This window comes from Vulpes vulpes, chromosome 14, assembly GCF_048418805.1.
Source record: "Vulpes vulpes isolate BD-2025 chromosome 14, VulVul3, whole genome shotgun sequence".
NCBI lineage: Eukaryota > Metazoa > Chordata > Mammalia > Carnivora > Canidae > Vulpes > Vulpes vulpes.
In genome coordinates, this window is record NC_132793.1 from 80,027,067 (window position 1) to 80,041,285 (window position 14,219).

General features: G+C 40.1%; 1 protein-coding gene across 10 annotated transcripts in view; it reads left to right on the top strand.

The window, feature by feature from the left end:
• Window positions 1–14,219, top strand: part of CYFIP1 (cytoplasmic FMR1 interacting protein 1) — a 111,667-nt gene that overhangs the window by 46,238 nt on the left and 51,210 nt on the right. For all 10 annotated transcript variants that reach the window (XM_072737009.1, XM_072737007.1, XM_072737012.1 and 7 more), the window contains exons 11-14: window positions 2,114–2,231; window positions 6,444–6,566; window positions 7,403–7,528; window positions 13,949–14,115. In XM_072737009.1, coding sequence (XP_072593110.1) covers window positions 2,114–2,231; window positions 6,444–6,566; window positions 7,403–7,528; window positions 13,949–14,115 — 534 coding nt within the window. The remainder of the gene's footprint in view (window positions 1–2,113; window positions 2,232–6,443; window positions 6,567–7,402; window positions 7,529–13,948; window positions 14,116–14,219) is intronic.

Here is a 14,219-nt window from a genome sequence, read left to right on the forward strand (position 1 = left end):
CTGGGGAAGGGGATATTTGCATTTACATTACAGAGGATGTACAACTAACATACCTGAGGGCCAAATCCAGCGCAGGGCTGTTTCTGTAAGATCTCAGTAGCTTTGAATGGTCTTTCCATTTTTAAAGGGTTTTTTTTGTTGTTGTTTTTCCTTTTCTTATTTTTGAAGAAGACAATGATTGTGTGACAGAGACCATATAGCCCACAAATTCTGAAGTATTTACTGTCTTGGACCTTTGGGGAGAAAGTTGGCCAGCAACTGGCTAAAGGATCCATAGCTCGCAATTACAGATGATAAAAAACACACCATACTCTTTTTTTGGATTCCACATAGCCAGTTGGGTCTTGCAGGATGCTTTGGTTGATCCTTGCCAAACACTTGTACCTGTTGCCAGCTTCCAGTTGCAGTTTAGCCATAATTTTGAAAAATGCAATTACCTCCAGTCTGCTTACTAAGGGTCGCCAGTCTTTTTTTTTTTTTTTTTTTTTAATGCTGAATTGTGAACACTTTAAGACTTGGTAGGCCACTTGTGGTATCTGTCATATATTCTTTTCTGTTGTTGTGGTTTTGTTTTTTTAGACGTACCATCTTGTATGATGCTAGGGCGATACAAACACAGGTTGTATTTGGCCTGTGCTGTAGTTTACTGAGCTCTGTGCTAGCTTATTTCATAATAAATCTCCCATTAAATTGGATATGCTATCCAGTTAGGTGACTTCTCATTCTCCTCTAAGTTACATTCATTAAACTGGAACCTGTTTCTACTTTAGCACCAGTTCAGGCTCTGATTTGAAGCAGTGCTCATTTCCATGGTGTAAGTCCTCTCACCATGATGGACCTGAAGCTAAGGATGTGACCACGCTAGTAGCATGCCATTCCACAGTGTGTCTACCCTAACAAACACAAATGAACTCTAGGTGATAGGTCATGGTAAAACCAGTAAGAGAATCAGGAAACAATGAGTTTTGCATACTTACTTCTGTGTTTTTGATATGATTTATTGTAAGTCAGTAGCATTTAATTGGTGATAATAGCTGTGTTTAATAGCCACCTTGGGACTTGCTTGAGCATGTAGCCATCAGCTTTGACGGCCCTCCCCAGCAGCCCTACATCAGCATTTGGATCCAGATGGGGAGCCAGGGAGTGTGGTGTCAGCAGTCAGGTTCTGGGCTCTAGGGCTTCACCTGAGGTGGACACACTCTTTAGGGCCTGCAGGGACACAGGTATCCTGAGGGTGGAATCCAGTGTAGGGTCTAGGCGACAGGTACTCATTGCAGACTCAGGGGGCCTGCTTTGGATGATGGCCAGCATAATCCTTGCATCATCCTACAGAGGAATCAAAAGGTAAGAAAGGGACGCTGCTTCAGACAGTGTATCCATTAGTTTGAAAAGTGGTAACCTGCATTCATTCCCCTCAAAGCAAAGAGGACCCGCTTGTTAAAAACATGGCGAGGGTGTCAGTGCTGAGTGTGAGGGAGCAGAGGTCAGAGCCCCAAGGCCCATGCTTTCTGTTTGAGAGCTCCAGCAGATTGAATTGTTAATAAACTTCTTTCCCACTAAATTGACTGTATGTTTGCTGCTGAAATGATGCGTTGTGCAAGTAAATAGTTATGATAGCACTGTTTAACCTGTCATTGAAAACAATGTCCATTTCCAACTCCCGGTAAGGATGACTGTTGTTTCTGAGTCTTTGGCTGACTTATTTTCTAATATAACATGTGAATAATAAAGAAATATTAGTTCCTATCAAATCTGCAGTATGTGTTAAGTTAAGGGGCCCTTGCAAGTGTGATGCAGTATCCTATATCTAGTAGCAACTCTCAGCTTTTTTGAAGGTACTTGGCCGGTTAAGCAGAAATTACGACTCCTTTTCCAAGACACATATATGAGAAGGTAGGACAGTGACCCTGATTCAGGTAGATGGGGCTGGCCTGGCTATTTATTTGCAGAGAATTCATGTTCTCTCCAAGCCTCTTATCTCCTCGTCAGCATGCAGGACCAGTAGTCCATCCTGTGTGCCTGCTGTACATGTGTCCCCAGCCCCCCAACATTGTGATGCCTAAGTCTTATGCAGGCCCCCCCTTCACGTAACACATTTCCCCTTTCCTGCCAGATGGATGTGCACATCATCCAGCAGCAGCCCACAGTATAACATCTGTGAACAGATGATCCAGATTCGGGAGGATCACATGCGCTTCATTTCAGAGCTTGCACGCTATAGCAATAGTGAGGTAAGTGAGCCTTCTATGCCCGCCGGTGCTGGTACCTAAGGCCAGAAACCATGGGCTAGGTGGGAGTTTATGTCCTGGGTGTCCAGAGAGCCTGGAGTTGAGGGTAGGAAGAAGTACTGTTTCCTCAGCTGTGGGTCTTTTTAATTCCTTCCAACTTGGCAGCTGGGTTTTCTGTGTTTTTGTTTGGGCTGGTCACATTCTCCCTACCTGCAATGCATAGTTCCAGGCTAGCCCCTCCAGTGTATGGGATGGACAGGATGGGGAGGTCTGAGTGCAGAGGACCTGTGGGGATGTCATTTCTCACATCTGAGCAGGCAGGGAGTAAGGTCGGTGGTATGGGTGCTATGCACAGTCTTAGAGGGACCTGGGGACTTGAGTCTGCATACACAAGTCTGGTTTTTGAAATTTTGGTACCTCGGGGTTCCCAGGAGGATCATTGACATTTGGAGGGACAACACTGTGTGTTGGCCCCACCCGATGCAGAATGATGAGCTCCCCTGTCCTCTGCCCAGCAAACACGAGCCATCATGTAACCAGAATGACTGGAAGACACCCCAGATGGCTCAGAGCACACGCTGGCTCCCAGCCGACCCCTCATCGACCCCTGGTGGCCCATTCCCCAGGGACAAGGTGCTAGCTACTGCTTCCCCAGCTGCCAGCACAACCCACAGGATAGAGACAGAGGCAGGGGCTGTGCTGAGAGAATTGTAAACCAAATATGCAAAATGCTCTCAGACAACATACAAAGGTGATTTCTACCCTTAAAATAGGTGTACTTAACAGGATTTGTGGCGCCTGTTTCCCTCTGCTGTCTACTCTAGTACCTTTATAATTAAGATGATAGTTTTATTTTATTTTAAAGATTTTATTTATATTCATGAGAGACCCAGAGAGAGAGGCAGAGACAGAGGCAGAGGGAGAAGCAGGCTCCATGCAGGGAGCCCATTGTGGGATTCAATCCCAGGACTCCAGCATCATGCCTTGAGCCAAAGGCAGATGCTTAACCACTGAGCCACCAAAGTGTCCGAAGATGATAGTTTTAATAGGAAAAAAAAGAGATCTATCTTTGCATGCCCTGCTCATTTATTTTTAAACAAGTTTATGGAGATTTAATCCACATATCATATCGTTCACACATTTAAAATGTATAATTCAGAGGTTTTTAGTTTATTCATTGTATTGTGTAACTACCACCACAGTCCATTATTGGAATATTTTCTTACCCTAAGAGCAACTCTGTACCCATGTGCTTCTGATCTGTATATGAATCAGAGGTTCCAACCACCCTCTCCTTTGGGGTTCCCTTGTGTCTTACAGAGATAAAGGCTCTTTTTAAACATGACTATAATACCATTATTACACCTAAAAAAATCAAGAATTCCTTAATATCAAAGTCATTGTTCAATTTCCTCTGTTGACTCACAAATTGTTTTTCCAAGTTGATTTGCCTCAGGATCCAAATAAGTTTTACACAATATAGTTGGTTGGTGTGTCTTTTTGAAGATGTGTCCCTTGTCCATCTTTCTCCCTGTGGTGTCATTTGGCATGACCACTGTCCCCTATTAGGTCTGGAGGCCTACAAATACCCACCATTTGCTTCAACGTGGATGGAACTGGAGGGTATTATGCTGAGTGAAATAAGTCAATCGGAGAAGGACAAAAATTATATGGTCTCATTCATTTGGGGAATATAAAAAATAGTGAAAGGGAATAAAGGGGAAAGGAGAAAAAATAAGTGGGAAATATCAGAAAGGGAGACAGAACATGAAAGACTTCTAACTCTGGGAAACGAGTGGTGGAAGGGGAGGTGGGCGGGGCATGGGGGTGACTGAGTGACAGGCACTGAGGTGGGCACTTGACAGGATGAGCACTGGGTGTTATTCTGTATGTTGACAAATTGAACACCAATAAAAAACAAATTTATTAAAAAAAAAAAAGTCTGGAGGCCTGATGAGAGACTCCACTTCCATCCTCTCAGTTCCCCTGGCCCTTTGTTGATCATGCTGCAGACTGCTCAAGTGTCTGGCTGTCTCCCTCTAGAGTGTGGACACCCGTTGTCTACTGCCAAATGTATAAATTCATTAGGGCTGCCACATGATGTCTTCTAGTCCTTTCACTCCTTTTCAACTCCTCCTCACAGCTGAGCCTTGCTTTGCAGTGTGATTCCTTCAGGGGAGACAGGTCAGAGCAGAACTCCTTTGCTATGTGTATCAGTTTTTCAAATAATTGATTTTCTAGCATCATCTAAGGTAACAAACTTTCTGGAGTACTGATTTGAAGGCAGTCTTTTTTTTTTTTTTTTAAGATTTTATTTATTTATTCACGAGAGACACACAGAGAGAGGCAGAGACATAGTCAGAGGGAGAAGCAGGCTCCATGCAGGGAGTCTGACCGATACAGGACTCGATCCCAGGACCTCAGGATCATGCCCTGAGCCCAAGGCAGGTGCTAAAAAGCTGAGCCACCCAAGGATCCCCTGATTTGAAGGCAGTCTACTTCAGTTTTTATCTTTGTATTTTTTCCCCTTTAATGCTGAGAATGCTGGTTCTTAATGACTACAGCATGTCTTGGTATACACTTAGTCTTAAAATAGCAATACCAGTGCTGCTAATAACAATATAATTACTAGAAACAGTATAATTATATATTATAATATATAACAGTACAATATTATGGTAATATAATTACTAAAAATTGTTTTAAGATTTATTTTGTAAGTTAATTTTGCCCTTAGATTTTTTCCCTCTAGGTATAGAGATCAAATCATTGGTTTTCTTTCATTTTTTCTTTTTTAAATCATTGTTTTTGAAAGTCACTTGAAGTGGTTTGTTTTATGTTGGTCTCAGGCTATTGATAATGGTGCCTGAAGGACTCAGCTGTTTTTGGCAGCCTCCATAGGGGACTGATATTGTGGCTGGACAGTCCCTTGTGGTTTCTACTATGCTGGCAAGATACTCTCAGCAACAACCATCTGGGAACTCTGGGAAAAAGAGGCTTATTGCTCACAAGTTCTAAGAGGGCGCATGGCATCCCTCGAGCCACATGGTGAAGTGACAGGTAGAGAGGAAGTGTGGATCTGAAACTGTGCCTTTACTGGGGTCTAGTGTGGGCTTCCTAGGATTTCATGGGTTTATTCTTTATTTACAAATTTCAAACATAAGAGCAGGAATTAGGGTACTAAAGTGGGGTCTCTCAAGTGATAAGTTATCCAGAGCTTTCTAAAATGGGAGCTTCATAGATGGGGCCACCTGGCTCTTTATCTACTTGTAGAGCTGGGACTGTGTGTATTCTAGATGATGTCTTTGAAATGGATGCCTCGGCAATCAAAAGCTTAATTCCAGGCACTTACACTGTAATCAAAAAAGCTTATTGTCAGGTACCTGTGCTACATTGTTCCTCTGTGCAGTCATGAACCCAATTCAGTACACACTTTTAATTCATGGTTTCATTTTGCTTTTGACTTTTAGGGATTGCTTTTATCCTGTAATTTAATTTTTATGTCATAATTATATAAAATATTTATGTGGTTCCAAAGTCAGATGTACAAAAGGAGGTATGTGTCCTTCAAAGGAGCCCACCTTCTTTCCACCCTATGCCTTCCTGCCTTTTAGGTAACCATTCTTTTTTTTTTTTTTCTCAAGACTGATTTTATTTAGTTATTTATGTTTGTTTATTTATTTATTCATTCATTCATGAGAGACAGAGAGAGAGAGAGAGAGAAAGAGGCAGAGGGAGAAGCAGGCTCCATGCAGGGAGCCTGACGTGGGACTCGATCCTGGGTCTCCAGGATCAGGCTCTGGGCTGAAGGCGGCACTAAACTGCTGAGCCACCCGGGCTGCCCTAGGTAACCATTCTTAAGTATAAGTTTTCATTTTTTGATATAAGCAAATGCACATAATGCGCATGTTTTCCTTTATTAGCTAAGTAGAAGCGTAACTGTGTACATAGTTCTCTTAACCCCATCCCAGAGCTCCCCTCTAGCACAGTCTGCAGTGACATTCTCTTCTTTGAGAGCTGTAGAATGTCCATTGTCAGGACTCTGATGTTCCCAGCTGGTTGCTTAAGTAAAGGCTCATATGCCCCCATCATTTCATAGTTTTGCAAATGTGCGTTTCCTGGAGATTCCTAACAGGTTTGCTAGGTCATGGGGTGAATGCATAACTGTTTTTTCTAGATATAGATTGACCTCTTGATGTTCCTGTGGTGCTCTAGGTTGTCACAGGGTCAGGCCGCCAGGAGGCTCAGAAGACAGACGCTGAGTACCGGAAGCTCTTTGACCTGGCGCTCCAGGGCTTGCAGCTGCTGTCACAGTGGAGTGCTCACGTGATGGAAGTGGTAGGCACTCTATTTGCTTTTACAGGAAATGCAGGTCTGAAAGAGCACCTATCATCAGAGTTGGTTAGAAGTGTTTTTCTTCCCCAAATTATCAAGAAATTGACTAAATGATATTTTTTCTGCATTAACTTTGGACTTTGTATCAAGAGCAAATTGGCTTTTTTAATCTTTGACCCTAGAAATAAAAATCTGTATCAATTTAAATGTTTCTTAGATGGCTCAAATTACATTTCTTTTAAGTTTGTTACAAATAAAGGGCCTCATCTTTTAAAACATATAGATAGAATTTGTACCATTATGATAATTTTTAATTCTTATCTTTTGAAAATGTTTCCCTGTGGAGTTCTAGCCATTGGTTTCTTTTGTTTAGCATTACTAAAATAGTTTCTGATGCCATATGAAGATTTGAATACCTAGAAGTCAGAAGATTTTCCCTTTTGTTGTTTATTTTGACCAGATTAAAATTATTAAAAAATTTTTTTAAAAAGATTAAAATTATTAAAGTAGATGAGTATATGATTGTTTGAAAGGCTGATTTTTTTTTTTTTTTAATGGTGATGAAATACCTAGCCTTAGATATTCAACACAAAATATCCAGGACATTTTTGCCTATGTATTTATTAAACCTGAAGTCACATGGCCAGAATGTTTTGCAGTTTTATGGAGATGGACTCTGTGTGTGAGTGTATATGTGTGTAGTATATGTGTGAGCATGTGTGTGTGTGATTCTCAGATGCAGCTAACATTGGTTGCTGTGATGATGGTCATGTCAGTATGACCAGAATATAAGCATTTTGTATCCAGTGTGAATGTCTCCCTCTTTGTGACCACACCAGTATTCGTGGAAACTTGTGCACCCAACGGACAAGTACTCCAACAAGGATTGCCCTGACAATGCTGAGGAGTATGAGCGTGCCACCCGCTACAACTATACCAGTGAGGAAAAGTTCGCCCTGGTGGAGGTGCGGTTTGCTTTCTTTTCCTCCTTTGGCTCTTGCAGGCTGTCTTCCCATTCAAAGCAAAGGCAAAAACCTGAGTAAAATTCAATGCAACAGTTTTTGTATTGTTGCTTCTGTATAGGGAGCCCTTTGCACCTTTCTTAGTGGTCAGCAGAACAGTAAAATAGGATTTGGGTTCCTGGTCTCTGCATCAATGGCTCCCCTGGGTAGCTCATGAGTGTTTGGGAGGGGGGAAAATCTTGGTGTGGGGACAGAAGAGGAACAAGATGCCACCCTGGTGCTCTGAAAGAGAGAGGAATCCCCCCATGTTTCCAACCATTGTCACCAAACCCTTTGCTCTCCCATATGTTGGCTTTGGCTCCTTCATGAGCCTTTTTTATGAATAGAAGTTCTTAATTTCAGTGCCATTGAATTTCTTCTCTTTTGTAGTTGGACTGTATCTGGTTTAAGAAAATTTTGTATACACTAAGGTTATAAGATATTCTCCTCCACTGCCTTCTAGATGTTTTATTATTCTGCCTTTCACATTTAGATCTGAAGTTCACGTCAAGTTAGTTTTTCTTTCTTTTTTTTAGTTTATAATTTAAGTAATCTCTATACCCAACGTGGGGCTCAAACTCAACCCCAAGATCAAGAGTCACACTTTCTTCTAACTGAGCCAGCCAGATGCCCCTGAAGTTAGTTTTTAAAATACTTCTGCCTCCATTGCTCTATGTACCTTTATTGTCAATTAAGTGACTACTCATGTATGTGTCTGTTTTTCCCACTGTTCTAACCCATTGGTCAGTTGGTCTATGCTTGTTCTTATGCCACTCTGTCTTAATGAGTATAGTTGATTCTGTGTCTGGTAAAGCAAGCTTTTCTATCTTCAAGAATTCCTTGGTTATTCTTGCCTTTTGTATTTTCATATAAATTTTAGATAAATTTTAGGCGTCCCATATTTAGATTCCTTTTAATTTCACTTTTATAATCTGTAAAACTTCTTAAATCTTAAAACTCTTTTTTTTTTTTTTTTTTTAAGATTTTATTTATTCATGAGAGATGCAGAGGAAGAAGCAGGCTCTCCACAGGGAGCCGGATGTGGGACTTTATCCCAGGATCCCAGGATCATGCCCTGAGCCAAAGGCAGATGCTCAGCCACCGAGCCACCCAGGCATCCCTAAATCTTAAAACTCTTAAAACATTTCACCATATGATGTGTTTGCTGTAGGTTTCTTATAGCCGACCTTCATCAGATTAAGGAACTTGCCTTCTATTGCTTGTTTGCTAAGAGATTTTATTCTGAGTTTATATTCTGTTAAACACTTTGCATCCACTGAAGTACTTCTGTTACTTTTCTCTTTTATTCCTTAATGTAGTGAATTTACATTGATTGTAGGGCAGCTGTCTCCCCTGCTCCACTTTTTTTCTTTTTTTGAAACAGGTTTCATGTTAAGGTAGCCTTGCATTCCTTGTATAAACTTGACTCAGTCATGACAGATTATCCTCCTTGTATATTATCGGATATAGTTTGCTAGTATTTTTGCTTAGGATTTTTATATCAAACTTGATGAATGAGAGTGTCTTTTACTATTACTTTTTTTTTTAAAAAAGATTTTATTTATTTATTCATGAGAGACACAGAGAGAGAGGCAGAGACACAGGCAGAGGGAGAAGCAGGCTCCATGCAGGGAGCCCGATGTGGGACTCGATCCCGGGTCTCCCAGGATCATGCCCCGGGCCAAAGGCAGGCACCAAACTGCTGAGTCACCCGGGCTGCCCATACTATCACTTTTTTAAAAAAAGATTTTATTTATTTATTCATGAGAGACAGAGAGAAGCAGAGGTGGAGGGATATGTGGGTCTCAGTCCTAGGACCTCAGGATCATGACCTGAGCCAAAGGCAGATGCTTAACCAACTGAGCTGCCCAAGTGCCCCTATCACTTTTTAAAATAAATCTTTTATTTTAAAATATTTTTAGATTTACAGAAAAATTGCAAAGATGATAGTTTCCATATATTCCATACCCGTTTTTTTTATTGTTGACATTTCACATTAGTATTGTTATAATTAATAAACCAATATTGATAATTATTCCTTTTTTTAATATTTTATTTATTTGAGAGATAGAGGGAGCATGAGTGGGGAGGAGAGGGAGAAGTTGGTTCCCCATGAGCAGGGAGCCTGATGCAGGGCTCTATTCCAGGTCCCTGGAGTCATGACCTCAGCCAAAGGTAGACATTTAACAACTGAGCCACCCAGGTGACCTTGGTACATTGTTGTTAACTAAAGTCTAGCCTTATTCAGATTTCTTCAATCTTTCCATAATGTTTTAGTTCTGATCTAAGATCCCACATTACATTAAGTCATCATACCTCCTTAGGCTCCCCTGGGTTGTGAGTTTTTTATACTTCCCTTGTTTTGGAAGACCTTAACAGTTTTCAGGAGCACTGGTCAAGTATTTTGTAGAATGTTTCTCAGTTGGTATTTATTAACTTTTTTTTCATAATCAGACAGGCATTATAGGTTTGAGGAAGGAGGACCACAGAGGTGAAGCATCATTTCCATCACATCACATTGAGGGTACATACTGTCAACAAATTCATCGTTGTTCGTATTGACCTTGATCACCTGGCCAAGGAAATATTGTCAGGTTTCTCTATTAGGAAGTTAACCTCCACCTTCCCCTCACTCCTGCTTCCCCCTTTTTATAGTGTACTCTAGAGAAGGAAGTCACCGCACACAGCCCACACCTGTGTAGTGAATAACATTACTTTTTTATTACATACTTTCTGAATCACACAGAAATAACATTACTGTGTAGTCAATAACATTAACTACACACCTGTGTAGTGAATAACATTACAATGGAAGGAATGGTCCTTCCATTCTAGTTTCCTGAGTGCTGGCTTCATAAAGCAGCTCATCGAGGACTCTCTTCTTTTTGTATTGTCTAGAGTGGGTTGAGTAAGGTTCATGTTACTTCTTCCTTTAATGTTTGTTAGCATTTACTGGTGAAGCTTTCCCTTTATGGGATGGTTTTTGAAACATTCAATTTTTTTACCATGTGCATTTTCTATTTCTTTTTTTTATTATTATTATTTATTCGTGAGATACACAGAGAGAGAAAGAGGCAGAGAAACAGGCTTCCCGCAAGGAGCCCAATATGGAACTCCATCCTGATACCAGGATCATGCCCTGAGCTGAAGGCCCAACCACCAAGCCACCCAGGCATCCCAACATTTTCTATTTCTTTTTTTATCAGTTTTATTAAGTTGTATTTTCAGGGAATTTTCAAAGAATCTTTTAAAATTTTCTGATATTTGTCATAAAGCTTTCCATAATAAGTTCTCATCTTATTTTGGTAACAGCTTTTTTTCTACACAGTATACAATTCATTTGTTTGAAATATAAAAATTCAGTGCTTTTTAAAAATATATTCATAGAATTATGCAATCACAGTACAATGTAGAGCATTTTTGTTATGTCAAAAAGAAACTTCACACCTATTAGCAATCACCACCAATTATTCCCTCCCTTCAGCCCTAGGGAACCACCAATCTGCTTTGTGACTCTGTAGATTTGCTTATTCTGAACACCTCATAGACATGAAATCATACAGTATGTGGCTAATTGTGATTGGCTTCTTTCACTGAACATAATGTTTTCAGGGTTCACACATGTATCAGTATTTCATTCTTTCCATTGCTGAATTCCATCCCATCATATGAATGTATCACATTCTATTTATTTTTTAGCTGATTTTTTAATTTGCTTGTTTCTACTTTTCCACTATTATGAATAATGCTATTAACTTTTGTGTACTGTTTTGTATGGATGCATGTTTTCATTGCTTTTGATGATACACCTAGGAGAATTCCTGGGTCATATGATTACTCTGTTTAACATTTTGAGAAACTACTACATGGGTTTTCTGAAGTGGCAGCACTGTTTTACATTTTTATCAGCAGTGTATGTGGGTTCCACTTTCTCTGAATCCTTGCTAACACTTGTTATTATCTGTCGTCTTGGTTCTAGCCATCCACTGTGTGTGAAATGTATCTCATTATGATTTTGATTTCCATTTTCCTGACAATTAATGATGCTGAGCATATTTTCATTTGCTTATTGGCAATTTATATATCTTCTTTGGAGAAGATATAGAACAATTGATTGAACAATTGGATTGTTTATCTTCTTACTAAGTTCTTTATATATTCTAGATAAGAGTTCCTTATCAGACATATAATTTGCATCCTTCCATTCTGTAGTTGTCTTTTTACTTTCTTAATGGGGTCTTTTGAAGCATGAAGTCTTTAACTTTTATAAAGTTCAGTTTACCTATTTTTTTCTTTTTCTGCTTGTGTTTTTGATATTGTTTCTAAGAAACCATTTCCCAATACAAGTCCTGAAGATTTACGTTTTCTCCTAAGAATTTTATAGTTTTGCCTCTTTAAATGTGTGATGCATTCTGAGTTAATTCTTTAGATGGTGTGAGGTAGGGGCTGTGTTAGAAGTTTCCAAAACTGCCCTCAGGCTTGATTTGCTGGAATGACTCATAGTAGCTGTTCTATTCAAGATTATAATTTATTACGATGAAAGGACACGAATTTAAGTTAGCAATAAGACATGTGGGTGAAGTCTGGAAGAAACCAGGTGCAAACCTCTGGGTATCTCCTGCAAGTGCAGCTATGCAGGATATGCCTAATTTCCCTGTCAGAGATGAGTGAGGACATGTAGAAAGTGTTGCCAACTAGGGAAGCTTACCCAAGATCTTAGTGTCCAGGTTTTTTATTGGTGGTCAGTAATGTAGGCGCGCAGCACACCTGCATGATTGACTTCAGCTACTCAGTTCCTAGGAGTTGGCCAAGGGCCAGTCCTGAAAACAGGCCCTTCTTGGGAATATGCAGGGTTTGATCATCTCAGGGCTCAGAGTTAACCCTTTCCTACACAGGAGACCAACTTCATTATTTTGCATATGGATACTATTTGTTGAAAAGATAATATTTACCTATTGATTTGTTTTCACACCCTGTTGAAAATCAGTTAACTGTAAATGTGAGGATTTATTTCTGAACTCATATTTCCATTCCATTGATCTGTATGTTTATTCTACACTGATACAGTCACATAATATCTTAATATCTGTAACCTGTGTGATAATGCTTCCCTTTTCATTCTTGGTTGCTCATAGTTCAGGCCTTGTCTGTGTTTCTTTTGATTAGTCTTGCTTGAAAATTGTCAATTCTATTATTCATTTACTCATTTTTTTTTAAACAGCTTTATCTTTGTTGATATCTTCTATGAGGTGCTTGTTTTCTGTCTTGTTAATTTTTACTTTTCAGTATTTATTTCCCTCTCGTTTGTGAGAAGGTATATTTTCCTATTCTTTTTACAGATTTGTGATGATGAATATCAGATAATTATTGTCAGAGTTTTTGTTTCCTAATGTATGCCTCTGAAGCTCAAAATTTACTTTTTAGGATACCTTTTCCTACATCCTGTAAATTTGAATATATAGTATTTTCATTTTCATTCATGTTGATTTGAATTTGAATTCAGTTCAACTTGAATTTGAATTGGGGCATGCTTTTGTTTTCAAATTTCCTTTTTTTTTCCTCATTAGAAAAGCAACACAAGGGGCAGCCCTAGTGGCTCAGTGGTTTGGCGCTGCCTTAGGTCCAAGGTATGATCCTGGAGACCCAGGATCAAGTCCCATGTCGGGCTCCCTGCATGGAGCCTGCTTTCTGCCTCTGCCTGTGTTCTGTCTCTCTATGTGTGTCTCTCATGAATAAATAAGTAAAAATCTAAAAAAAAAAAAAAAAAAGGCAACACAGAACCATCAAATCCCTAAAGCAAACAAATAGAACATAGGAGCATGCGTTGAGGACATTGTAGTGTCTGTGATGCTGTCACAAAGATGAACTTTAAGCATTTTAGTGTATTTTCTTCCAGGCTTTTTTATGCATATGAATTCAGCATACTATTACTGTTTAATGGATGGGATTTGGGCTACAAACTCTTATAACTTTTTTTTTTCTTTTCCAGCTAATAACATATTTGTTTTCAAGAATCTTTTTTATTCTTTTTCCTTTAAAATCCTTCATAGGCGGGGTATGCCCTTATGCATTTGGGAGTGTTCTGAGTGAGTTGCCAAATGCCCGTTAGCTCCATGCCAAGCTGAGCAGATCTGCCCCTGCCCTTGAAGGCTCTTATGGTCTAATGGAGTTGGACCCAGGCACAGGAACATCCACTGACAGAGCTAAGCTCACTGCTCTTGTGAAGAGCTACAGGGCAGCAGCTTCAGAGCAGAAACATAGGAGGCCGGGGAGAGGTGCTATGCACTAGAGGGAGGCTGCTTCCAGGTGCAACTTGGCATCACCCAAGAAGGCTACATCTCCTCTCACCCTCCACCACACTGAGAGCCGTGTGTCCCCTTGCAGGTGATCGCCATGATCAAAGGCCTGCAGGTGCTAATGGGCAGGATGGAGAGTGTGTTCAACCATGCCATCAGGCATACCGTCTATGCTGCACTGCAGGACTTTTCCCAGGTTACCCTCCGGGAACCACTCAGGCAGGCCATCAAGAAGAAGAAGAACGTCATCCAAAGGTCAGCCTCAGTATAATACCTCCCTGTGAGCTCAGAGTCTGAAATTGTAGAATCAGCTTAGGTTTAAAAAACGGTATAGTTATATTTTCATAAATATGCTCAGC